At 42.2% G+C, this 25,778-nt stretch overlaps 3 protein-coding genes across 4 annotated transcripts in view; all 3 read left to right on the forward strand.

The window, feature by feature from the left end:
* The first annotated feature begins 429 nt into the window (after positions 1–429).
* rps13 (ribosomal protein S13) lies at positions 430–3,516 on the forward strand. Its single transcript, XM_019894761.1, has 6 exons — positions 430–557; positions 1,002–1,050; positions 1,579–1,657; positions 2,822–2,991; positions 3,074–3,174; positions 3,443–3,516. The coding sequence occupies exons 1-6, from the start codon at positions 535–537 to the stop codon at positions 3,474–3,476; spliced, it is 456 nt and encodes a 151-aa protein (XP_019750320.1). The 5' UTR covers positions 430–534; the 3' UTR covers positions 3,477–3,516.
* A 427-nt stretch (positions 3,517–3,943) lies between these two features.
* On the forward strand, positions 3,944–8,635 carry LOC109530841 (protein phosphatase 1, regulatory subunit 15B-like). Of its 2 annotated transcripts, none has more exons than XM_019894747.1 (3): positions 3,944–4,614; positions 5,848–6,791; positions 7,930–8,635. In XM_019894747.1, the coding sequence occupies exons 1-3, from the start codon at positions 4,449–4,451 to the stop codon at positions 8,149–8,151; spliced, it is 1,332 nt and encodes a 443-aa protein (XP_019750306.1). In that variant the 5' UTR covers positions 3,944–4,448; the 3' UTR covers positions 8,152–8,635. The 2 variants fall into 2 exon arrangements, with proteins under 2 accessions (XP_019750306.1, XP_019750307.1); XM_019894748.1 differs by lacking the exon at positions 3,944–4,614 and adding an exon at positions 4,649–5,258.
* Positions 8,636–15,016: 6,381 nt separating this feature from the next.
* Positions 15,017–25,778, forward strand: part of LOC109530824 (pleckstrin homology domain-containing family A member 7-like) — an 82,617-nt gene continuing 71,855 nt past the window's right edge. The window contains exons 1-3 of the mRNA XM_019894722.1: positions 15,017–15,171; positions 15,326–15,402; positions 15,512–15,569. Coding sequence (XP_019750281.1) covers positions 15,089–15,171; positions 15,326–15,402; positions 15,512–15,569 — 218 coding nt within the window. The 5' untranslated portion in view covers positions 15,017–15,088. The remainder of the gene's footprint in view (positions 15,172–15,325; positions 15,403–15,511; positions 15,570–25,778) is intronic.

Raw genomic sequence — 25,778 nt, forward strand, 5'->3', positions numbered from 1 at the left:
TACTGTATAAGGCACAATATGCTTCTTTCATTCAAAGCCGATTCGTGATAACTCTCAAAGACAGTGGATCGTACAAATACTTTTAGTACTTTTTTGTTTGATTCAATATATTTTGCATACAGATTAAATAGAAGAAATATTTAACATTTGGAAGGGATTTGGAGATTATGTTTCGTGACATAAATTTTGTTTTCACCGATGCTCGGGCAGTTTGTCAGGATGGTTCCGGCAGGTACGACCGGCAGGAGGTCCCGGGAACGACCCAGGACAACCTGGAGAGACTATGTCTACCGGCTGGCCCGGGAACGCATTGGGATCCTCCGGGAAGAGCTGGAAGAAGTGACTGAGGAGAGGGAAGTCGCTTCAGCTTTCCTGCTAAAGCCATTGGCCCCCGTGGATGGAAGTTTTGTATAAGTTTCCAAAATTTAGAGACAATTTCCTGTGACGCCACCCGCGCTTCCTCCGTCACATCCGGCGCAAGCGCAAAGCCCAGTTTTCTGTCTCGTGTGGGGCCTCTCTTCCTCTACCGCCATCATGGGTCGCATGCACGCTCCCGGGTAAACGCGGATTTTTCGCCTTGAAAGTTGATTTTTCCCCTTCAGATATTGTCTTTACCGATACGAGAGTGATTCTGAGCGAATATCGAGCATCAATCGGACAACTTGGAGGCTTAAAAACTGCTCTAGAAGCTAGAAAAAAAAGCATGAGGCAGACCCGCTTTCGGTCGTCTGTTAGCTTCGTGCTAGCTTGAATTAGCCGATGCTTACATGGAGCTTCAATGCTCAATTTGGCAGCGTTGGATTCATGGAAAGCACGCATAGAGATAATTGTCACGTTTACTTATTCTTGGTGGTAACAAAACTTCAAATGTCCCATTAGTAATTTTGTCCTTTGGGGTGGCCGTAACTACCGTGCAGCCCAACCACGATGCTAGTCGAGCTAATTTGTCTTTTTGCTCTACTTTGACAACAAAATGTTTTCTTTTCTTCTCTTCTTAACAGAAAGGGCTTGTCCCAGTCAGCTTTACCTTACAGGCGCAGTGTCCCAACTGTGAGTCTCACACACTCTTGCAAGCTTGATAAACATTTCGTTCGCATCACGATGAAAGGCAGTTTCACGGTAGTTCAAAAAGTAACACAAAAACAAAATCGCATACTTAACACCCAAATTTAGTGTTGGATACTATTTTAATCCCGTGAGGAATCATTTGATTGTCAAAGCATCAGTATCCATAAATGTAACACAAACGAACAGTTAACTATGTGAAAACCAAATACAAAAGCAGCATTTGGGGAGTAATAAAGGATTTTTTTTTTGTTTTATGCAGGGCAAAATATTTTGAAGAAACAAAAAATAGTATGCAGCTTGTTACTGATGGACATGGATAATAATGAAAGTGGATTTTTATGAAGGAAAGTCAGCAGTGACATACATAAAAATTGTGGGATTTTTTTGTTAACTACAGTGGGTATGGTTGGTAATAACAAATTGTCTCAGAATTCACCATTTCATTGTACATTGTAGTTTATCTGTGTACAGTATGTACTATAATACACTTTTTTTTTAAATTTGTTGCAGTGGCTGAAGCTGACATCCGATGATGTCAAAGAGCAGATTTTCAAGCTGGCCAAAAAGGGCTTGACCCCCTCTCAGATTGGTAAGTCAATTGGGTACTGTTCCTTAATTTAAATACATCTTCAGCACACTAGTCATTATATATATGGAATTGATAGAATGTTATGTTTGCTGGTTGTGTATGATCCAAAGCATGTGACTGAAACCCAAATGTCAGAAATCATGACATGGAGCAAAAGCGTAATGTAGAATGTTTGAGAGCAATGCAAGTTGTGTGTGGAATTGAACGAGATGTCACTATTTCAAACGCAACTTCAAGTCACAGTAGTGCAGCATAAATCCCAACACGTCTGATAAATATGACACACATTCCAACTAGTGGCAACACAAACACATGGCAAGGATAGTTGTCCTTGTAACTTCGTTAATTAAATTCATTGTGCTATGCAAAGCCTTCTGTGAATGGAAAATGGAGGCTATTTTTTTTTTTGAACCATATATTTACAGTTCACCTCCACTATTCGTGGTGGATCGGGCCGACTCACCCATAGCACAAATCCACATTTAATTATTGCCCAAATATGAAGGGAGGGAAAGTAATTTTATTCGTTGAATTTTTTTAATTAATTGGGAATCTTTTTTTTTTCTGCACGTACTTCTTAGTCGTTAGTCTTCTTTGGCTTTGTCATTGGGGGCGGCAGCGCGTTCCCTACAACACACACAATGCCGCAATCGGTTTTCTTTCTGATTTATTCTTTTTTTTTGTTCCATCAAACATTTTATCGAAGGCATTTTCTGTTGATATCGAACATGTCAGTGGTGATACATATTTATATTGAGTTATCGCGCAGCCCTATTGTCAGTGGAAAAAAAATACGATTCAGTACCAGTTAGCCCACACCTCAATGGGGTTATCATAAACTTCTCCCGCACGAGATTTTTATGATACTTGAGAATCATATTTTTGTTTAAATTGTACTGACTTTGTGATATACTCATGTTCAATATTAAGAATAATAAGAACACCTTTATTCGTCTCATGATGGAGAATTTCCCAATTTACAGCAGCAAAGTTATGAAAGGAAGAAAGTAGAAGAACAAAAGTGTAGGAGCTGCTGGAAAGCCAACCACTCTCGCGGTGCCATCTTGAAGTCAGAATAACATGATAAACAAATAGTCATACTCTGTTTGTGGTTGCTAATAGCTCATATTTAAGTACATATTCTTTTTTATATGTGTATTTTAGGTGTCATTCTGAGGGACTCCCACGGTGTGGCTCAGGTCCGTTTTGTCACGGGCAACAAAATCCTGAGGATCCTCAAGTCCAAGGGCCTGGCCCCTGACCTGCCTGAGGACCTGTACCACCTGATCAAGAAGGCCGTGGCCGTCAGGAAGCATCTGGAGAGAAACCGAAAGGTGCCAAATTCAAAAACGCTCAGACGTTTACACTCATTCCTGAACACGGCCTGACTTGATGTTGATGTTCGTCCATGTGCAGGACAAGGATGCCAAGTTCCGCCTGATTCTCATCGAGAGCAGAATCCACAGGCTGGCCCGCTACTATAAGACCAAGAGGGTTCTGGCCCCCAACTGGAAGTAGTACGTATTCAGTCGCCTTTGTCTTATTCTCTCAAAACTAACTTAACAAGCCGTGGCACAAAAACATTGTCCTTCTCTCTCTCGTCTTGAGAGTTGTGATATTTCTGTTGTGCAAGAGCAAAACCCGGAGGTAAATTAGCAGAGCGGCTCGCCGGTGTCGCTTTTGCCAGTCCCCTTCGCACAAGATGAATTGTTTATAATCAATATATTTATTAATGTGTATGGTATCCTTAGTATTTTCTAACTGTGTTTTTGTTTCCGTTCACAGCGAGTCTTCTACAGCTTCTGCTCTGGTGGCATAAAAGCTTCAGTTTTCAAATAAATGAAAGTTCACATTTTGAAGCTCCCTTTGTCTTTTTTATTATTTAATATTAAAAGCAACAATGATTAAAATGCTTTTGCTCATCTCTGAGGGACATTTTAGGAATAGATTTTAATGGAGTGTACTAATGCAAGCATCCAATTTCATCAATTCATTTTGGAGGGGCGTTTGTGGTCATAACTGAGCTCAGGGGCCAGTTTACCACAAAAGTGGCACCTAAATTCACTACAAACTAATATTAAATTGTTGAAATCTATATTAAATTCACTAGTAATACTGTGTATGCGATTTTTCTGATTTAGATTATCTTTGATGTCGTTAAAGACAATGTACCAGCTCTCTTTTTGGTTTCAGAGTACTACTACCAGTATTTTATTCCTAAACATTCCTGAACATATGCATTTTTATTAACGGTACACAAATAACGGTAGGGTTTTCATTTCCCCTTTGGTCTTTCCGTTCAGAAGATTTCCTCGGGGTTCGAGAAATTACGTGACTTTCTGAGCGTCATCATGACGTAAGAAAACGAGGGTGTGGGCCTTTGAATAATGACTGACATTCGTTCTGTCCAATCAGATCGCAGCATGGCGCATAACGACGCAATCATCGAAAAGACGAAGGGCAAACCCCGCCTTTAGACTGATTGACAGTTGGTCTGTCCAATCAGCATGCAATTTGACGTCATCCCGTGTATTAAAGCAAGAGCGTAACGACAAAGAGTTATTCGACACAACCAGAAGACGCAAGAAATATGACAAATGAGAAAATGGAGACGCAACAACACGGGAACGCCTGACAAGGAAGCCCAGAGGAAAACATGGCGCCAATTCGGCAGAAAATGAATCGTCCGTACAGTGACATTCATCTCTTTTTAACGCGAAGCCAGCTGGTCTTCGACGAAGAGTATCAGAATACGTGACTGGTTTGTCTTTTCCCCCCCCATCGTCGAAAAATGTCTCCGGAGATGACTTGTGATCGGACAGTAACAACCGCCGCGGCCATGGAGAGGTTGGGCAACCGGGGAATGGCACTTTTGCCTTGGACCAAGCAGATGCTGACAGTGCTGTGGGAGCATCTCTGGATTATGGTTCGAGTCATCTACTGCACCTTCTTGTCTGGTAAGAAGAAAACCCCAAAAGTTTACACTTTGAGACCACAATCTTCACCGTAGCACGACCGGGGTGCGTGCGTTTTTGTACCCACGGAAAAATGGGCTTTTCCCAAGCTCTCGGTATTATTTTTTTAAAAAATATTTTATTTACCTATTATTCTGACTTCATGATTCAACTTGCTCTTCGCTTGAATTCCATTTTATACTATGATACCAGAAAACCAATTGAGAAAGACTTTTAACTACACACGGTAGAGGTAATACTCATTTTGGACCGTGGGATAAGCGGCTCGGATAATACAGTAGTTGGATGGATTTTAAAGCTGTAGTGCGTCCAAAGGAACTAGAAGAACTCTACAAAATATTCAATTTGACGTTTATTACTTAGTTAACCCATACTCAACAACTAACTTGTTTATCAGTTTATCAGCGCGGAACTGCATGTTATACCACGTGACGCGCTTCCGATAGTCGGGAAGACAACGGGCATTCATTTTTTTTCAGTTGAGAAAACATGATGCAACTCGTCAAGTCTGCTCTATCCAACTAAGCATAACAGTTGAATAACACCATTTATTCCTTATGTTTCAATCAAATGAAAAAAAATCGAACGTGATTGTTTATCGATGCTGGGCTTGTGGCTTTGTTGAGGTGAGGTGCCGTTACAGACTGTGTGTGATTTCCCATCGGCATATTCTAAACTAGATCGAAATATTTTTAGGCTCAGGAACTGTCTTGTAAAAACATCAAAGGAAGTATTTTACACTCAACATTTCAAGGCCAAGTTCGATAAAATTTTAAGTTGGGCAATTCAACAAAATATTTTACAATTTTGCTAATGTGACAATTGGCTTTGCTACTTTTTCAACAGAGAAATAAGAGTAGAGTTTACAGAAATAATTTTCCCTTTATGATATATTTCAACCTAAAGACACGAATAAACACGGCTCATCAAATTGTTTTGGAGCAAACAAGTTCCTTGCTTTGTTGTGCTAACCTAACCATCATTGTTGCCATTGGACTGTTTTAGCCTCCCAAAATAGAAGTTGTGGACACAGTGGGGGATATGTGAGGAAATGAAGGAGAACAATTCCTAGAAGGGGCCAAAATAACCTCTCAAAATCGTAAAAAAAAACCAAAAAAACTAAAATGTGATTGTCAAGGAGGATTCTAAGCCCGCAGTCAACCTCCATTTTGTTTCACGATTTAACTGTGCACTCTTTCTCTTTATTTTTCTTAGTTTTCCAGATGTTTCGCTTCGAGGTACACTTCCGGATCACAGACGAGATGGGCCAGCACATCCAGCACAGCCCAACCGAGTCGTTCCTCTTCTCCTCGCTGTTTGACAGTGACGCCGGTGTGATGGTGGGTCGACCCAACGGCCTCTCAGACCTCTGTGGCGGTGGCGCCGACGACAATAGCGGCAGCAGGGCCGCGGCCGAAGCGCTGCTGTCCGGTCTGGCTTCCCGCGATGGCGTCTACGTTGGCTTCCACGGCGACTGGGATATATTGCCGGCTTTCCCCAAGGAGGCGCTCTTCCAGGATGATTCCGAGAAAGTCGTTGACGGCAATGAGTTTAACAGCCAGGAAAGCCAGGCCTTGTGGCAGCCCACGTGCGACGACCCTTACGACCTCTTCTTGAAGAAGCCCAAAGCTGACGCGACAGGCAAAGCGTCTGAGGAAATGTCGGGCCTGAAGATGTGGGTCAGCCGCTCTGACAGCGACTCCAGCTGGTCCAGCTCCGACGTGTCCATCGCCGATCTGGAAGAGAACGAACGCCTTCTCGAGTTCTTCTCCAGGCCCGACGACCCGTACGACCCCATGTGTTTCACTGCCTGCACCATCAGCAAAACGCCGCAACCCGCCTCGGCGGGTACCGACAGCGACGAGGGCGGCTTCACCTCTTCCTCAGAAGATGAGGATGAGCTGTGGGGGTTCCTCGACCAGACAGACGACCCTTACCACCCACTTAACTTCCAGGCCCGTCGCAGCAATCACCTGCCTCAACATATCTCAGAGCCTCTCAAAGCTACTCCTGCTAAACATACCACACCCAAAACACTCCAGAAACATAGCCAACGCGTCACGCGTCGCTCTGACGCCGTTACACGGGTGCCATGGAAACGACCCACCCAGAGATGTCAATCACCCAGCAGGCGCGGCGGACCTGAAACCCGAAAAAAGGTACGAGATCACTCATATAGTGACACACTCCTGACACACCCGCACATTTTCTAAAACAGACGCCGTGACTTGACAAGCTATTTTTACATCGTTGCATTGAAGGAACAGTTTGTACTGTTGCCCACGGTGACCCCGAAGTCCAAAACACAAAAACAAACAAAAGAGGAAAAAAAATCTAAATATAAAATGAGAAAACAAAATATGAAAACCAAAAACTAAACAGCTAATCAAAAACCAAAATTGATCACAACAGCAAATCAAAGCTCACAAACACCAAAAAAGTCCGATTAGGTTTTTTTTTTTTGTATTTGTGTTGTTGAATTTGCTGTTTTGTTTTTTGTGTGTGATGTTTTTTTTCAATTGCTGTTGTGTTTATCTGTTTTTACATCTCAAGCCGCAGTAGCTGCTTCACTCTTGTTTGAAAGCGCGATGTAGATAAATATCTACTCTATGGATGTATTTATAAAACTTGTTTGATTTTTAAATATCCCCCATTGTTCAAACATTTTAGTGATTTATGAGTTGTTGAGACCTTGAAAAATCCCCCCCCCCACTCCATCATCTTAAACATCAGTTAGACAAATGTCAAGTGTGCGTTTTCGTTAAAATCTAGATTTAACCTGACATGCCATATAGGGATGCACTTATTATTCTTTTTTTGTTTGTTTGTTTTTGCGGCATCCAATTTTCTAAGAGGACTGCTTAATTGAGGCGCGGTGTCTGTTGGAGGTGAAGGCGCGTGCGCTATGACTTGTTTTGTTTCGCGTTTGCCTTGTTGTTGTCATGCTGACCGATCACGTGACTCGATGAGTCGGCCGAGACTTGTTGCGAGCTCCCGACTCGGGTTGCATCACAGCCACTGAATGAACATGACGGCCCACAAACACAAAACCGCTACACTTCGACGTAGTTAGCACAAAGACATTCATTCAACACACTTGAATCATGTCAATACAAAATGGGGTCCCGAAGTACGTGCGAGTGTGTGTGTGTGTGTGTGTGTGTGTGTGTGTGTGTGTGTGTGTGTGTGTGTGTGTGTGTGTGTGTGTGTGTGTGTGTAAAAATATTACAAATATAGCAAGCCCCATCTTTACCGCACGTATTGATTGACGTGTCGTTTGTTTGTGTTGTCCTCTAGCGTGAGGTCCGCTTCTCGCCGGTGGTGGAGGTTCACGTGATGTGTGCGTGGCGCTTTGCCGCCGCCGCCTGCCGCAAAGGACCCTGGGAGGAGATGGCCCGGGACCGCGTGCGCTTCCGGCGCCGCGTGGGCGAGGCGGAGCGGGCAGTCGGGTACTGCTTGGAATCTGCACACCGGGACAGGATGCGCGCATACGTGGATGCCTGCACGAATACAGGATGATGTTTATTTATTTTTAAAGACTCTTGGTTGCTGTGATTGTTTTATTTATGAGATTGATGTTGACATTTTGCAACTTTGTACCTCAAAAAGATGTTTTTGATAGATTTTTGTGTGTGTGTTTGTTTATTGTTGCACTGACTGACACTTTGTGATGGTAACTTGAGCCTTTTTGTTTGTTGCCTTGCATTTGGACCTAGTAGGAAATTACAAAATCCTTTTTTGTATGTGATGAATGAATGTAAAGCAGCTCAATTAGATGCAGGAAAAAAAAATAGGAAGGGCTGATTTGACTTTAAAAAAAATTATTTCAGGTCTGGTGCAATTCCTCAATTATTGTCACTTGATGGATTTTAATGCCATTTATTTTTTTTAAACACAATAGAAATTTGGTACACACTGTGAATTTGGATGTCAATAATTATTAACACTGATTGTTTTGACTAATGAGAACAACTGACATCAATAAACAATTTCAGATCAACAACTTGGGAGTTCATTTGGATTGAGTGGAGCAGTTTTTTGGAGAAGAGCGTCGAATGTCACAGCACATTAACAGGAAATGGTGCCATTTTGTTTGAGAATGTCCTCACAAATTACATTTGTTACATTGTGCCACGCAGACCAAAACCAAAGCATACGCACACTGCCATCCTAGCTTTGAATGTAGAGAATCTTCTCCACACACACACGGACCAGCTGAAATACTCCCAACAAAAAACATGTCCACCACAATTATTACTCTTTGTCCACACAGATATAAAAACATGATCACACAGACACACCGATTGTTTCCCAGAAGGTTGAACATCTTGTCTGTTGTCAGACTCGTGTAAGACAATGGCGCATGATGAAATGACGTCCCCAGGGATGCTGCAATCAATTACCAACATACACGTACATACAGTGACCCTAATTGCCGTTGCTAACGCGCAATTAGCTTGTTCCTATGATGTTAACATGAATCCTGTTGACGTTGGCTTCAGTGTTGCCCATTATGTCGATGTACTGTATCGTGAATTGTTAATGCAAATAAAATGTCAATGACACTTCCATTTTGGCTCCTCTCTGGTTGCTAAGCAACCGATGCCAGCGTGGAAAGGATTGCAGGTGATTGCAGCACATGTGGATGATGATGATAATGATCGTGAAGTAGAAAGTGATGATGATGATGATGAAGATGCTGCTCTCTAGCTCAACCTCCAGGGTGGCAATTAGCTGATGATGCAACCTGCCTGCAGCACGCCTCTCTGCTTCAAACAAAGAGGTAAGACACATCAGAATAATAGTGACGGACCTTCACAAAGTGACACGAAATTTGGTAAACATGTCTTTCATGAGGAGACATTCTCAAAATTCTCAAGATTTAAAAAGCACAGGAAGTCAGCCATTTTGGTTAGAAATCGCAACCCGGTCAATTTGGTCATTTCCAGTACTTCCAAATTTGTGGAAGATTTAAGAGCCCAAAATCAGTTGCACGATGCAACATGAAATGAAATATGTCCATCATGAAGAGACCCACAAAAAGTCTCACAATGCCAGGGCCTAAAACGCACAGGAAATCTGACATTTTGGTTTGAAATTGCCATGTTAGGGTTGTTTTGGCCATTTCCAGCACACCATAATTTGTGGAAAATTTAAGCCCCCAAAGCCACTTTAGGTTGACAACATGGAATTTGGTGTCAATGACTAGCATGCGTAGACCTACCAAAAACTCCCATCCCCAGAACCCACACTTGAAAAGATTCAGGTGGTCTTCTGAAAAAAAAATCAGCTCCCAGTTTCACTTCCCAATATGGAATTGTCTGTTGAGTGTCTATGGTGAGTTGACCCACAAAAAAGTCTCAGGAAGCCACGCCTGAAAGGACACAGAAAGCTGTCCGTTAAGGCTTGAATTTAGTATTTGTGTCAGGGCCTCAATTTGTGATAAAATTCAGACCCCGAAGACAGTTTTCTTTAGCAGCCTGAGCTTTAGTGTGGATGTTGAATTTAGCCACAAAAATGTCTGAGGCAAGTAGGCCTGACATTATGCATGATGTCAGACATTTTAGTTTGAACCGTTTTAGGGGTCATTTGCAGGCATTCTTACCCCTGGGTGTTCTTTTGAAAATTCAGCCCCCAAAAACAGTTTCACTTAAGATCCCACCAGAAAAAAAATACTCTGAAAAAGACTTGCCTGAAACGATACAGGAAGGCTGTCATTTTGATTTGAATCGACAATTTTAAGGTCACATTTTTTTCAACACACCATCCCTCGGTTACATGACGATTGTGCTGAGTTTCGAGCTGTCAAAATGTACTCTGCTGCTCTCATGCGGTGAAAATATGTTACTGCGTCATGTCTCGTCGCGCACGCTTAGAGAAATGACACCGCCGCTAGAATTGTGACGAAGAAACACGGGTTGATTTATAGTGGATTATTTACAGCGCATATGTAACTGCAGTAAGAAAGGCTGGTTATGTCTCTTGTTGCAGTACATAAGGACCACCTATAGAGGGGGGCAAAGTCACATTAAAAAATCCTGCTTTTTGCTTCACATTTACACAGATGATCTGTAAACAGTATAGTAATACAGCGGGTCATTTTTATTATTATTATTATTTTTACATTATATTTATTATACCTTTTTTGACATTGGGCTCATATTTGAACAAAATGATACTTATTGTGCTTATAGTGTAGTTTGCAGCGGTGTATACGATTCAATTCCCGACAGACGTTCCTTACATTTTGATCGATGTGGCTAAATGACACATAGCAGTTGTAAACACATTAAAAGTGCAATAAGCAAACAGCGTCGAGCTCTAGTCGTGTCTCGTTGTGCAGACTTGAAAGTTTGTGCTGTGCCTGTTGAAATGGAAGCCCACGGAAGGGAGCGTCAGTGAAGGAGAGCTGCGAGCAGCACTCAGCAGTCCGTTGAGGCATGGCGCTCAGCCATGCATTATTTAGCCTTCATTTGCACAAGACAAGACACAATGTGTGGCGGCGGCGCCGGCGCCGTGCCAGAGGGATGTTTTTGGGTTTGGAATAGTGTGGAAGCTTTACTCTCACCCCCCCCCCCCCCCCCCCCCCCTTTTTTTTTTTTTTTTTTTCCTTCTGCTTATTTGCGCTGCTTTGCCAAACACCCCTGGGTTTTCTTTACTGATTTATGTGTGTTTATCTATGTTTGTTTTTCATTAATTTGGTTTTGATGAGAGATTTTATTTAGCATATATTTCTTTGTAGTTTTATTTCAGTGATTGGTTTGATTTATTTTTTAAATATTTTTCCATGTATTAATTTTGAGATATATACACTATTTTGTATCTATTTGTCTTTTTAAATTGTTATATCCACGTTTTTTAATTTCAATTTTATTTAAACTTTACTCTGTGTTTGTCATTTTCAGTTATTTTTTATTGCAGTTTAAAAAATTGAAGTTGCAATGGTTAATCAATTAAACAATATTCAATCATTTTTTTTTTTTTTGCAAATTGTTTGGAATCATTTTTTAAAATTTAGAATTGTCCAAATCTGTAATTTCAGCTTCTCAACAGTAACTATTGTCCAATTTCTGTAGTCGTCTTTGCAAGCATACTGATCATCTTTGGGTGCTCCGGTTTCCTCCGACGTTCCAAAAACATGCGTGGCAGGTTAATGGAACACTCTAAATTGTTGCTAGGTGTGATTGTGAGCATCAATGGTTGTTTGTCTATGTGTGCCCTGTGATTAACTGGCGACCAGTTCAGGGTGTGCCCCGCCTACTGCCTGAAGACAGCTGGGATAGGCTCCGGCACGCCCTGCGACGCTTGTGAGGATAAAGTGGATCGTAAAAACAAACCCACAGGACTGATCTTCATTTTGGTAACTCATCTTTACAGTAACTATAACTCATCATTTTGTACATATTAACAGAGCATCAGGCTATCATATAAGTGGACACTCTTGGCCCATGTCTGGTGTCACATACAAAACACCTGGCTGACGCTTACGCTTCGCACTCCTTTACAAGTGGTAAACGTGATTTATAATTGCAAGTTTGGCTCACGTCTTTCGCATCTCACTTCAAACAATGTGAATATTTGGCTGACACATCGGTGCACTTTTGCCCCCTTGCTGTGTGTATGAACAAAGGGACCCTCAGTGTTTGCTATGGGAGGAGGGAGGGAGGTAAGGGGAGCTTGAAATCCAACTCTTGAATCCTGCAGCATGTATGCGTTTCCCTTGTGTGTGTCTGCTTTTCCCATCACTGTTTAATACAGTAGATGGATTTTGCTTGAATGAAAAAAAACTGTCAGTCCATGTTGCAAGAATTTAAATCTTTGTAACCTCTGACATGTAATCGCTCCACAATGTTGTGGGCATCCACATCTATGTTCCGTGGGGATACTGGACTTACTTCTCACCTTATGTTATGTGGAGATGTCATCCTTAATGATTAGTGTTGCAGTACACGCTGACATGTGCTCCATATTTACAATTATGCTTGGTGTCAAAGCCCCACTTTCTCTAGAAAAGTCTGCAAAAATCATCAATCCTAACTAGAACACCTCAAAACATGTTATTTCATGTTCAGCACTTGATTTAGATCTTATCCCTCAGAGAGGATGCACCATGTGATCCATGGTAATGTGACCTGAGTATTGTAATGTCACCTGTGGAGTCCCACAAGGATCACAACTTAGCCCCCTAGTGGGTAGCATCAACAAAGCACACAAATCTGATTTTGCACCAACTAACCAGAACAAGATCTGAGTTGGGCCAGCTTTCTGGATGCGCTGCTGTAGAAAATTCTGCATTGACTGAGCGGGCTTGAATTTTGTGAAGGACCCATTTCTCCAATGGGGTCTTCCTGCAGCGCTTCATCTTATCAAATCAAGTTGTTCTCCTGAACTTTTATAGAATCGCATTATATGTTCAATGTTGCACACTCTGCATCTATTGGAGCCTGGTCATCGTGGAAGGGAGATTCAACCCCAACCTGTGTTCCCTTATCAAGGTTTCTTTTTTCCACATAGAGTTTTTTGAGTTTTTCCTTGCCCTCCGGGGGGGCTTAGGTCACGGGATGTCATTATTTTTCACCTGTGGACCTTGTGAAGCCCTTTCAGACTCTTTTGTAATTTAGCACTCTACAAATAAATTTGACTTGACGATCTTGCCACTGATAGTTCAGTCTGGTGTGGTTCCAACCTTCTACTATGTGGCGACAGTGTGACCATTATCTTTCCCTTAGACGCTGGCTAACGGTCGCTCCACAAAGTTGTGTACGTCCAGGTTTACGTTACGGGAAGAGACCAAATTTATTGGTTTTGCTGGCAGTGCATCTGACCTTGCGTTATGCGGAGATGGTGTCCTCAACAATCATTTCTAGTTCCGCCCAAGCTGCCTTGGACCTGACAATATCTTATATCTTGCAATAGTGATTCACTTCGTGTTTTAGTAGACTGTAACATGTGATCGCTCCACAACGTTGTGTATTCCCAGTCTGCCTGGATACTTGCTGCATTTCTCCATGTTTTGATTTGGGTCAAACAACCCCCCCAAGTTCTCCCTAGTCATGTTCTCATGACTGTAATAGCTTCACCAAAACAGCAGTCGAGCACATGGTGATCTCAGCACTTGGCCGCGACTGCCTTCCATTATTCTTTCTTCCTAGGGAACACTTTATCTGTCCACACAAATTCTCTGCAAACACAAGAGAGATCCAACCTCTGCACGCCCTTTCCTCAATCTGCCTCGGCGGTAGCTTTTTTTTTTTTCCGGGCTCACGGAAAAAAAAAAGTGCTGCTGAGCGAAAGCTCTTGAGATAAACGCACAAAAGACTTGGAAAATGTGTTCACCTTCGGGATGAGGCCTGGAACATGTCCAGAATGTGTTTTCTTTCCACCACGCAGGGAAATAACATGTTAGAAAATTTGTTTTTGTTTTTTTTGGAGGGGGGGGGGCGAATGTCAACAATGAATTGGGAAATGACAGGGCACCAGCGGGTGTTGACACTAGCACGCCACCACATGTCTCCTCCAGGATGCAAAAGGAGATTCCGATGAGCTCAGCGTTCCTGAAGAGTAACTGAATGCACCGTGGACATGGAAGTGCGTGTGTGTGTGTGTGTGTGTGTGTGTGTGTGTGTGTGTGTGTGTGTGTGTGTGCGTGTGTGTGTGTGTGTGTGTGTGTGTTTCATAATGAACAACTGGAGGAGAGTAGCGATGTTTGCAACATGCAGATGTCAAAACACAACAAGCAACAGACCCATACATAACCTTGTGAAGGTGGGAGTTTGAATTTTGAAATGGGATGCAACCTGCAGCATCCAGAACTGATCTAAGCCTGTGAACCAGGGTTTCGAACCACTAGCACACTGTGATTCAAATAACAAACCACGCCATCCTTCACTTCATCACAAATTGCTTACTAGAAAACGTTTTGGAATGAATGGGACGTATTTTATCATAAATATGTACAATATTGCTACGATGATTTCTAAAATAATGCTCACTCTTGATATGCGCATCATTAATGTTTAGGTGTCACATACATATTTTAACGATTTAATATTGATGTATTAAATTCTATTTTTAATCTATATTTTATGAATATTCAGAAATACTTTTCGTTTTATCATATATTTTTGGATTTGTACTTGATATTCCGAGTCCCCCCACCAATATCTTTGATGAATATAATTTATCATAGTAATTTATTCAGCTCTCGCACAGACTGGAGCTGGATGTAGGCTTATTTCCTCCAATAAATAATTTTATGTTAAAAAAATCGCACATTTACGATGAACATAATGAAGAGATGTTCCTCATCTACTCTGAGTCATCGGCGTCCTCTCCCACGAGCAGTAGTCCAATGTCCGCCTCTCGACGGCGTCCCTGAAGGCAGCGCCGGCCCATGCTGAGCGATCGCTTCTCTCCGGGGAGACTCAGCCGAGAGATGAACTAGGACAAGCGGATCATGGCTGTGTCTCTGTGCCGGGACTCCCTGCCCGAACATTGGACGTACGGCGTGTGCAGGAACGGGAGGGTCTTCTTCATCAAGTGAGTCATCTGCCTTCCGTGCCTTTTTCGCCTATTTTCGCTTTTGGCTTCGGCGTAACAGGTGTTTTTTTTTTAACCCTCCCTCACTCCTCCTCCTCCGCACTCGCCGCCTTCCTCCACCCTTCTACTGTGCACGCGTGTGTCCGGGAACAAGCGACCGTACGCGGGAGACCACCTGGTTGCACCCACGCTCCGCCGAGCCGGTCAACTCGGGACATATGATCCGGTCAGGTAAGCTAGCAAAGCGACCGCCTTGGCTCCTGTAGCCCCGGTTGGCCCGGTTCCTCTCGACACGACTCGGCTTTCAACTTTCAAGTTTGTTTTTTTTTCGTCTTTTCAGATCTGCCCAAGGGATGGGAGGAAGGCTTCACGGATGAAGGAGCGAGCTACTTTATCGAGTAAGTGCCGAATAAAAAGTTTAAGAAATGTTCGTGAACGCGTCACCTGCATCACAAGTTGGCGCTCAGCTCTGAATAATGGCTGCCGCTCGTTAAGTCACTCAGGGACTCTTCATTAGGTACACAACAACTGGATTTGCATTTCATGTATTTTGCGAAGTCTGGCTTTTACCCCTTTGCTGGTTCTCCCTCAATGACTTTTTTTCTTCTTTAGCAGGGGAAAACACTTAATTCACGACTAGTCGACGTAAGGCTCTAAACATATATTTGGAGTAGTTAAGTCGACAAATTGACTAGCCCGCTGGTTCCCAAGGTGATTTTCAATTGGCATGTGGGGTCCCTCTGGTGGTCCGTGACAGAATGACAGAATTAAATGTTAAAACCGCGCAGTTACATTCATGTGGTAAATTTGTTGAAATATAATTGAGCTGTATTTAACTTTTAAATACAGTGTGCATTTAGTCTTTCAGAACTGTTTCAAATATTTATTTAGGTACATTTTTATTTAACTTGTTTTAATGTTTATTGACGTCGAACCATTTATTTACATCACATTTAAGTACAGTGTTTGCATTCAAACTTTGCATTATTTTACAGTGGCTTACTTTACATACACTTAAGTAGAGATGTCTACGTACACCTTTTTTTTTCAGTCCGACACCAGACTGAGGATTAACTCTTGAGCATTCAGTCATTCCAAGTATCAATACCACTCGTACTTATGATACATAAAATTTCAGTAAAATAATAACAGACAATTGCGAACAGAGCTCTCTGTCTTTCTGACCCACATGATAATTCACTGATGTGTCAAACGACCGTAGTGCAGCACTAACTACTGGCATGAAAGACTAACTCGATGTCAGATTTTAAAATTAAAAAAAAAAAAAAATATATATATATATATTGGTTTTAGTATCAATGGATGGGCATCCTTAACAAGTACCTGATAATTTGAGATAAGCCCGGTATCGGCCCGATATGGATGCTTTGTATCGGTACTCGGCCATCCTTACTTATTGGATGAAAGCCTTTTCCTCTGTTCAAATGAACACTTGGGCCTACTACATGACTGTATTTTAACTTTGGTCATTATGCTAATACTTGGAGAGCAAAATATAAATATATATACCTGTGTGTGTGTGTGTGTGTGTGTGTGTGTGTGTGGTTCTTGCTAAAGGTTTTAGAATTTTGGACTAGTCGACTAGTGTTCACAACCACTAGTTGCTCCGGTGTGCCAGCAGTGTTTTGTGCCACATTTCCCTACCTTGGAGATGATATTTGGTTGCCTCAGCCCAGAAGTATCTCGATATTCAAACGATGCATGTCGCCTGCAGTGACACAAGCGACAGGCAAAACATCACCTGCGGCACATTCAATGCAAAAGGTTTTGAGCGTGTTTTTACTCAATGCATGACAAATCCCTTTTAAAGTTATTGATAGCATTTTGTCCCTATTTGGGGGATTTTTATGGTATTTCTTGCATGGTTTAAAATCCCTGGCCACAACATTAGGTACACCTGCACAAACAATGTGTAATGAATGTCTTTTCTTGCGGTCAATATGACAATTATAAACATATTGTGAAGTGAATTCCTTGCTGTGAGTGTCAATCCAAACTGAGCATGATTTAATTTGTGTTTTACGCCACTTCATTTTCGATTCAGTTTTGTATTTCAGGGATGGGCAGCGTAAATGTTGGAGGTAGGAGCCACAATTTTTCATCAGTGCAATTGTATGCCTATTTTTTTTTTTTTTACATTCATTTTTGGGTACAACTTTTATATTTGATCTCTATAGCGTGTGCACGTGGATTATTATCTTTGATTTTATTTTAATCCACCAGCAGTATCATTGAGTGACGTCCTAATTGTTTGATACAGCGCCTGTGTGTTGTGGTGTCTCTAATGGTGAGGCCAATAATTTTGTTTTTAAATTATCCATCCATTTTTGCATACAAGCTCAATATGGGATCTCCATGATGCGTTCAGGTGTATCTAATGTTGTGGCTGCTCACGCCAATTTAACTGTGACATCAATGAACTAACTCCATGGTTCTTAGCGGCATCATGACGAGACACACTGTGCTGATAAATCCGGTGACACAATGTTTGTCTGCCTGCTGGCTATTTGCTGGCATATTTATCCCGCCGGGTGAAGTTTACTTTGCCTGGACTTGTTGAATAACCGCCCCGACTTGTGGACTCAGTGTAGTGTATTTGGACTGAATGACAACTGCAGCGCGCCTCCCACTACCCCTCACAAACATACTGTAGCGCCGTGTGTGTGTGTGTGTGTGTGTGTGTGTGTGTGTGTGTGTGTGTGTGTGTGTGTGTGTGTGTGTGGGGTTAATTATTGGTCAGGATGTTTGTCTTAGATTCCAGCAGTATTACACTGCACCTACTGTTGTGAACTGTCTGACGTGTGTTAGCCCACTGTCACGCAGCCCCCCTTAGTGAGGGGCTTCTGCTGCGAGAAAGGGGATTAGACGAGAGTTGGGGTTACGATGGGCGGAAAGAAACTTGATCGCATGCCAAGTGAAAGAGGGGTTTTGTCCCCGTGGCCTTCATCACGTCTCTAATCTACAATCAATGAGCTCAGTTTTCCCAGTGCAAATAATGGAAGCAGAAATAGTCACCATTGTAAGTCATGTATTAACTGCAGGCAATGTTTGAAGACACATTTTTCTCTCAAGCCACAATTTTTAACGGGGAATATTTTTCCGAGATTTATTTATTTTTGCAGTTAAAGCTGAAGTAAATAATACAATCAAAGCCCGAAACCAGGAAATCTCGAAGTGTAGTAAAGGCTCCCTCTAGTGACAGTTGACGGAATCACGGCCTAACTTCAGTTCAGTTGTATTTAACTTATTTTTTAAAATGTTACCATATTTAGGTACGGTGCTAATTTTAAACCATGCATAATATTACACTAGCTTACAATCATATGGTTGACAACAAAGCTTGTTTTTGATGAATACTACGCTCTTGTATTTTAATGTTGATCATCATGGAGGTACTTGGAGAGCTACTTTTTTTTTTTTTTTGTCAAATTGGATAATTTGTTTTTTCCTCAACACACTGTGTCATAGTGCTTGGGAATGTATGTGTGTGTAACTATATCTATAAAGCAGTGTCTTTATATTGAACGTGTTGTGACTATTAACACATTTTTTCCACTGTTCTATCCTTCCAAAATGAATACACCGAAGGTGAAAAACCTTGAAAGTGTTGTGACGCGAATGATTCTATCGGGAGGCCGCGACAAAGAGGCTTATCTCCAATCGGCTTACAGAATGGCAGGAGTGCGAGTGGCCTAACATTTCGTGGAACACTTTTTAGAAGCATGCGTCTTGCATCGGGTGAAGGCCGGATAGATTTGTTTAGGGTCGTACATGCATGCTGACGTGAACGAGTATCCTAAGAATAGCGCAAGCATAGAAAAGAGAGCGAGCAGAAAAGATTCGTCATCGAGATGCGTTGAAGAGAAGTTTGGCAATGGAGGCTTTTGAGCACAAGAAGCGCACGCACTTAAAAGCAAAGAACTACTTCTGATTTGTTCAGGTTCACAATGAATCATTCACGTAGGGAACAGATGATGGACAAAATCAGAGGCAGAGCAAGCTGTGCAAAAGTGTGGGTGTTAAAGCGGATCTTCCATTAGCATTTCATGACGTGAGGGGGGAAAAAAAAGGTGAGAGACTGGCGCCTTTTGGAGGTGGCAGAGCAGCCTGTTGTATTTCGTGATGGAAATCACTGAATGTTACCTTACAATTGCGGATATTTAAAAAAAAAACAAAACAAAAAAAAAATCATGGGTCACATTGCTCAAGTAGGTTAAAAACAAGCAAAAAAAAAAAACAAAAAAACAAAAATGCTTGGCAGATACCGGTAATTACGATCTATGTTGGACAACATTCCCCCCGGCGTAGCGTTCGACTGACAGTGATGTTCACTCATGGGCAGCGGATGCTAGCAGACGCGTCAGACGTTAGCCGAAAGTTAATGACTTGAGGCTAACCCCGATCGCCGCTGGCCTTAATCGATTCAGATCAGCGGCGGGGAACAAGAGCAGCGACGCAAAGAGAAGCGTCATGGCCAAATTATCATGACCAATAATTCGCAGACAACAACTCTTATCATTGCGTAAGAAATGCCGTGACATTATTGTCATAACGGAAACACTTATTTTATATGTTTTCATTTCGGTCTTTGAAAGTCGATTTTTATATGAAAATGGCCGGTGGAACTAAAAAGTTTGGGGCCCGCTGCCTTAATTTAAAAGGAAAATCTCGTTAAAAAAAAATCCTTACAATATGTTCTATGCGCTTCCACTAGTCTAAACATAGTACTGTGATTAATTCATATTGCATTTGTGGAATATGAATGGAGCAGCAAAATCCACCCGTTTTTAATCCATCTAAGGGGCAGTCAAGTGAAAATGACATCACAGTTTGCGAAGAGCTCAGGTCATGAGCAATCACGGGTCATTTTGTTTTCTGAGTGTGGGCATGTGATGTTCGCAAGCTGAACTGTGATTGTGCTGTCTGGGCACATGGTGTGGACCGCACTAAACATAGACCAGATGAAGGAAAACAGAAGATTTTTGCCAACGGTTTTGTCCATTAAGCAAAAGCGGCCGGGGCCAATGTTCTTCTCTTAAATTGTACCGTTTTTGTGGTTCAATGAATAAAATCATGCAGTATACCGATAGTGGCGCTCAAAATGTTGTGTGGGGGTCGCAATCAAAGTACCCGCGAGAGCCAATCGTCAAGTGCGCGGGTCTGATTTGGTGTGCGGCAGGCCTGAAAGGAAGGCATCCTCTCGGTCTTCAAATAAAAAGGACGCTTTGTTTTGTCCGAAAACGATTGTCCCTGTCAACAACACATCATTGCTTGGAAGGGGTGAAATGTTTCTTGTATTTGCCGAGTTTTTTTGGAAGTGGGTGGTGGAGGGAGGAGAAAGTGAAAAAGTTAAAATTCAAGGACAACATCTCACATCCACTTGGTTGTGTGTGTCGCATTTTGAACCAGCGACTCCCCTACAGTCTTATTTGTCACACTTTGTCCTCCCGACTCATGTGGCAGACTTTGACCTGCCAGAAGTAAATTAATAACCAATTGCGCCACATGTCAGGATGAACCGCGTGGATCATTAATGTATTTTGAGTTAACAGTTTTGAAAAGGCTAAACTCTTTTTGGTCCTTTTTTCTTTTTTTTTTTTTTTTTTGGTCAATGAATTACAGTGGAACTTGCACAGAAAGAGAACCAGCCATTCAAACTCATATTTAAACCTTTGGGACAATTTAGTCTTCAAAGTAGCTAACATGCACGTTTTTTGGAACGTAACATACAAAATGCACACAGAGATCTTCCAGCAGAAATTCAAACTCAAATCTTCTATTTGTGAACCAGATGCGCTCACCACTGCATTACCGCGCTGCCCTGCAGTGGAATTTGTGTATTCTTATTATTTTTTGGTATGCTGCAACAATTTTCCCCCACAGGAAGTAATGAAAAGGCAGCATAGTGTAGACGTGTTATCGAGCCTGCCTCACAGTCGAGGGGTTCTGGGTTCGAATTACAAACATCGGTATGTGGTAGATTGCAGGAAAAACTGCGCTGGGCCTTTATTACTATTTTTTTTTTTAGAAGTTAGGAAGAAAATGCCTTAAAGTCTTGAAAAATAAATAATGTAAATGTCAGGGTCTGCTGAGACAAGAGAGACAGTGACTCACGGTTGACTCAATGTGTTCTCACTGAAGTCTTGAAGCAGCTAATGATTTATCGACAGGGTGCGCATGCCTGCTCCCCCCTGCGTATGCTGTAGGTACGTGCGCGCGTGTGCGTGCGTCAGTCACAATGCAGTCTTCTTGTCATCGACGCGTCATAATGGCGAACAAAGCCAGCCAAGTGACTAGATGCCACTTAAAGGTCTCCCCACTTACTCCGAAACTTGAAACTGAGAATAGAGCTCTTCGGTTTTCTTTTCCGAGAGGACTTGACACGCTTTCCTGACTTTCGCACACATATCAGTCAAATGTGAAATACAAAATGAATGCCGTTCCTTTCCAACGACTCAGACTCGTGACTTTGGAGGTCTTTTCCACTTCTTTGTAGCTTACCACAGTCATTGGAATAATGACCGGTTTTGTTTTCTAAAGTTTACAATGCAATGATTGACCAAGAGCCCCATTTTTTTCATTCATTATTTTTTTTTTCTCCAACAACCTGAAGAGTGTCTTGCTGTCCAAATAGAAGCAAAGCAACTACCATGACTACTTTGTGAATCCTCTTCATATTTTTAGTGTGATGTCAAAGCAGGGTTAGGTGATTTTGAATAATTTATAACATAAGATAAATCCCCAAAAGTTGTACTTGGCTTGAAATGTGGAACAATTTGGACTTTTTCTGCACAAGTATGCGTATAAGGCATGATGTCAAAGTCAAGGCCCGGGGGCCAGATCTGGCCCACCACATCATTTTATTTGGACCGCAAAAGCAAATCAAGCATGTTAAGTTTGACGATGCTTGCTCAAGTCTGAAATGACATTTCAAATTGTCATATGTCATCCACAATAACAGTCATTATTCTTGACTTCTGATTTTAAAACTAGTTATCCATCAATTTTTTTGTGCGCGATGTATGTAATATGTGGAGGTGATTAAAGATTTTTATGGTTTCCCAAAATTCATAATGGCCCTCCAAGGCAAACCGTAACTACAATGTGGCCCGCGACAAAAATGAGTTTGACACCCCTGGTCTAAGGCATCAAACAGAACTTGGAGTTCTATTTGCTCTGTGCCACTGGTATCAAACCCAAGGCCCGGGGGCCAGATCCGGCCTGTGGCTTCATTTTAAATGGCCAGCAAAAGGGAAATAAATGTTCCTTGCAAATTGTCTTTACGTTTAACAACACTGAGATGTGAGATATTGCAAACATTTTTTTTTTTGTCCCCAATCCCTCCTTGAAAATAATTTGACACATACTTGAACAATTATTGACTGGCCTCTATGAATGGACACAAGAGTATACCTTGCGACAGCTAGTTTGCCCCAAAAGTGGTAAATCTTCTTTTTTTTCCTGGAAAAATAAATTTCTGACAGCAAACAACCAAACTAAACATAATCATTTTGAATAACACCTGACGCAAGACGGATCCCAAAAAGCAGGACGTTTGCATGAAAGTAGTCCAATTTTGACTTTTTTTTTTTCCTGCAAAAAGCACCTCAAACGTGAAAACTTTAAATTGTCTGCGCTGAAAATCAGCACAAGAACACAATGGCTTTTGAACCCCCCAAAAAATCTGACCCAAGATGGCACCTAAAAAGTAATCTCAAACGCTGCAGTATGTCCCCAAAATGGTGCAACTAGCAAATTGGCAAAGTGGGCGCCATAATGATTCAGTACAATATCTGGCACAAGATAGACCCCAAAAAGCGCTGCAATTTTCCACCAAAATACACACACACAGATTTCTGCTCGCTTCCTCCTCCTTTTTCACAGATGAAGTCGAATGAGCCTAATTGAGATGGAACCAGGTTAATTAGCAAGATTAGCAAGAAAATTGCCACGAAGCAAGCGTCGTCTCTAAACAGAGGTGTTATTTTTAGGATAGCACTTTTTTTTCCCTGGCGTTTCAGTACCCAACATCGGTGTGTGTGTGTGTGTGTGTGTGTGTGTGTGTGTGTGTGTGTGTGTGTGTCTTTGAAGTTGGCCTGGAAATAAAACGTCCTGAATATTTCACCTGGCCCTCAGGCGGCAGGATTAATCCTCCCGATCTCGCAGAGGATCTGAATTCAATTCAGGAAGGTTGACTTAGTCGTTATTCAGTGGTACTCAGTACGTTATGATCGGTTCGACTGGTGTTGGAATGCATCCAGCCATCATTCGAGGAAAGGCTGAGCATGGATGTGTCCAAAGACATTTGGAGAATGTCTGACCTTTGTGCCGTGTTTGGCTTGAAATAAAATGTCAGTGCTGCACATCGGTCTGGACGCTGGCATCTCTTTCATGCCCTCCAGTCAAAATGTCAACACGTTTTGCGGGCGTGACAACTGCAGAACATCTGTGTCTGCTTACCTGAAACATAAGAAAGAAAAAAAAAAAGAAGTTAGAGCATGTGGGCTATTTCCTCTCATAATGTCTGCTATCTTTTCAGACAACATCAGAACTGAGGTTGGGAATCGAGCTCTGCTTTCCAGCCGGTTCCACTTATTAATTTTCTCTTCGAAAAAAACAAACAAACTGATTGCTGTAACAGCAGCAACAGAGTTACAGCAACCAAGAATACGTAAAGGTGCAAAAACAGGTCATGAAACATGAACTTTTGTGTGAACAAGGCTGCCGTTCCCGCTGAGCCAAAACACCGGGAAGCCTTCTTTGTCCGGGACTGGAAATTGCGGTGGGTGTCCATCTGTGTCCAACCCGGAGCAAAGGAGGCCTCACACAATGGCGCGATTGAGGGACAAACAACAAGTCGCTTGAGACCATGTCAAAGCCGGCCTGGTTGGAGAAGACAATTGGCTTTGTGTCAGTCGAACGAGATGGGCGAGGTTGCCAGGTCACCAAAACACGAGTCACAAGGGGTTCGGCGGCCATGCCTTGTGGAGCCCGTGAGCTTTTTGCACTCTCTAATCATCAGGCGTTGAGGTACTGAGTTTGAGGAAGGATGGGGACCTGCTGCAGCCGAAAGCCAACGGATGAAACCGGGGTCAAGTTGGTTCCCGTCAAACGCCGCGTTATTTTTGCGATGGCCAACGAGGGCGCGGCCAGTCTTGATCGTGGTGAACTCTACCCAAGGAATCCATTGCGTGATTCAAGGTATGCGAAAATGTTGACGACGACAGGGTCTTTATGTTTGTTTGTTAGCTTCTTAGCTTACTTGTCCATGTGTGTTTATTTTTATTTTTATATATTTTTTGGCTTCAATTCAATGGACATTATGGTGCTCCATTTGGTGTGCCCACTTTGGCCACCTGGGGTTAGTGGAATACAGACATACGGATATTACATTGAGATAGTTACACGCTAGCCGCATCAACGTTGGTCCTTTTTTTGGAAAGGATGAAGAAATATATGCCTGTAGGGAGATAGTTACAAGCTAGCCGCATCAACGTTGGTCCTTTTTTTTTGGAAAGGATGAAGAAATATATGCCTGTAGGTCCAGTTGTATCATCTGTCTACATGCGTTGCTTCACTGTGTTCAACTTTCCGTTGCGTCATGTTTATGGCGTTTTGAGTTAGCATTAAGCTAGCTGACTTGAACCTTTTTAGGTGGTTGTTGCAATACACGACAGGTAATCTTCTCTTTGTTTGATGTTAACTTTGACGGTAAACTTCAACCGGGTGTGTCAAAAATGGCTCAGTCTCATTTTTGAAAAACTGTTAACTTTCTGCCAAACTGCTTCTTGTCGTTGCTTAGGAGTCAAAGCAAAAAAAACCAAGTGGCCAAACAAATTGGGTCATTTGTATCCCGAGCTACTCTAAATGAAGCAAAAAAAAACCAAGTGGCCAAACGACGGCTGATATCCCAAAACTTGCAAATTGGGTCATTTGTATCCCGAGCTACTCTAAATTCGTTTAATAAATGGCTGATTCATTTAAAAAAAAAATGAATGAATAAATAAATAAATAAATGGGACTGGCCACTAATCAATCACTTTATCTAATCTAATTATTATATGGCCATTATACGTCCCCAAGGGCGCAAAGGTTTAGGAAGCGCCAATCTAATCAAAGAGTTTTAAAAGCATTGATGGTTGGTGTCGCAGCTCTGAGGATGTCAGGAGCCTCCTGCCAGGTGTAGGACAGTCACGACCTTGCAGCAAGGTCAAGTTCGTCCAGTCCAGGAGTACCGCACATTTGAATTCAGCTCATCGGCCACCTGTCGCACGCTTAAGCAACACTTTTTCTGTTTTCCCGTTTGAAGTTACCTTGATTTACAAGATTATTATTTCTTCTTTTTTTTTTTTTTTGCATCCGAGTCACCTGATTCTGAGGATTTCCCGTTACCTCGGCAATTCCATAAACCAAGTGCAGGCGTGCTTCTCATTGCCGTGACAAGGTCCAGTTTACTAATCAAGGGACATGGAAAATGGTGGCGGCGGATTATGAATTAAACATAGGAGCGTGAAAGAACATGGAAAAAAAAAAACACCACAGTAGGAAGTGAAGGTGACACAGAGAGAGAAAAGCTGCCGGCTCAT

This window comes from Hippocampus comes, unplaced genomic scaffold (genome assembly GCF_001891065.2).
Source record: "Hippocampus comes isolate QL1 unplaced genomic scaffold, H_comes_QL1_v1.1 scaffold319, whole genome shotgun sequence".
In the NCBI taxonomy this organism is placed as follows: domain Eukaryota; kingdom Metazoa; phylum Chordata; class Actinopteri; order Syngnathiformes; family Syngnathidae; genus Hippocampus; species Hippocampus comes.

Bases quoted from the DNA above. Each gene is read 5' to 3' on its own strand.
- rps13 (XM_019894761.1), top strand. From the start codon at position 535: ATGGGTCGCATGCACGCTCCCGG. The intron at 1,658-2,821 runs GTAAGTCAATTG...TGTGTATTTTAG, and splicing joins CTTGACCCCCTCTCAGATTG to GTGTCATTCTGAGGGACTCC. The intron at 3,175-3,442 runs GTACGTATTCAG...TTCCGTTCACAG, and splicing joins CTGGCCCCCAACTGGAAGTA to CGAGTCTTCTACAGCTTCTG.
- LOC109530841 (XM_019894747.1), top strand. From the start codon at position 4,449: ATGTCTCCGGAGATGACTTGTGATCGGACAGTAACAACCGCCGCGGCC. The intron at 4,615-5,847 runs GTAAGAAGAAAA...TATTTTTCTTAG, and splicing joins CTACTGCACCTTCTTGTCTG to TTTTCCAGATGTTTCGCTTC. The intron at 6,792-7,929 runs GTACGAGATCAC...GTTGTCCTCTAG, and splicing joins GACCTGAAACCCGAAAAAAG to CGTGAGGTCCGCTTCTCGCC.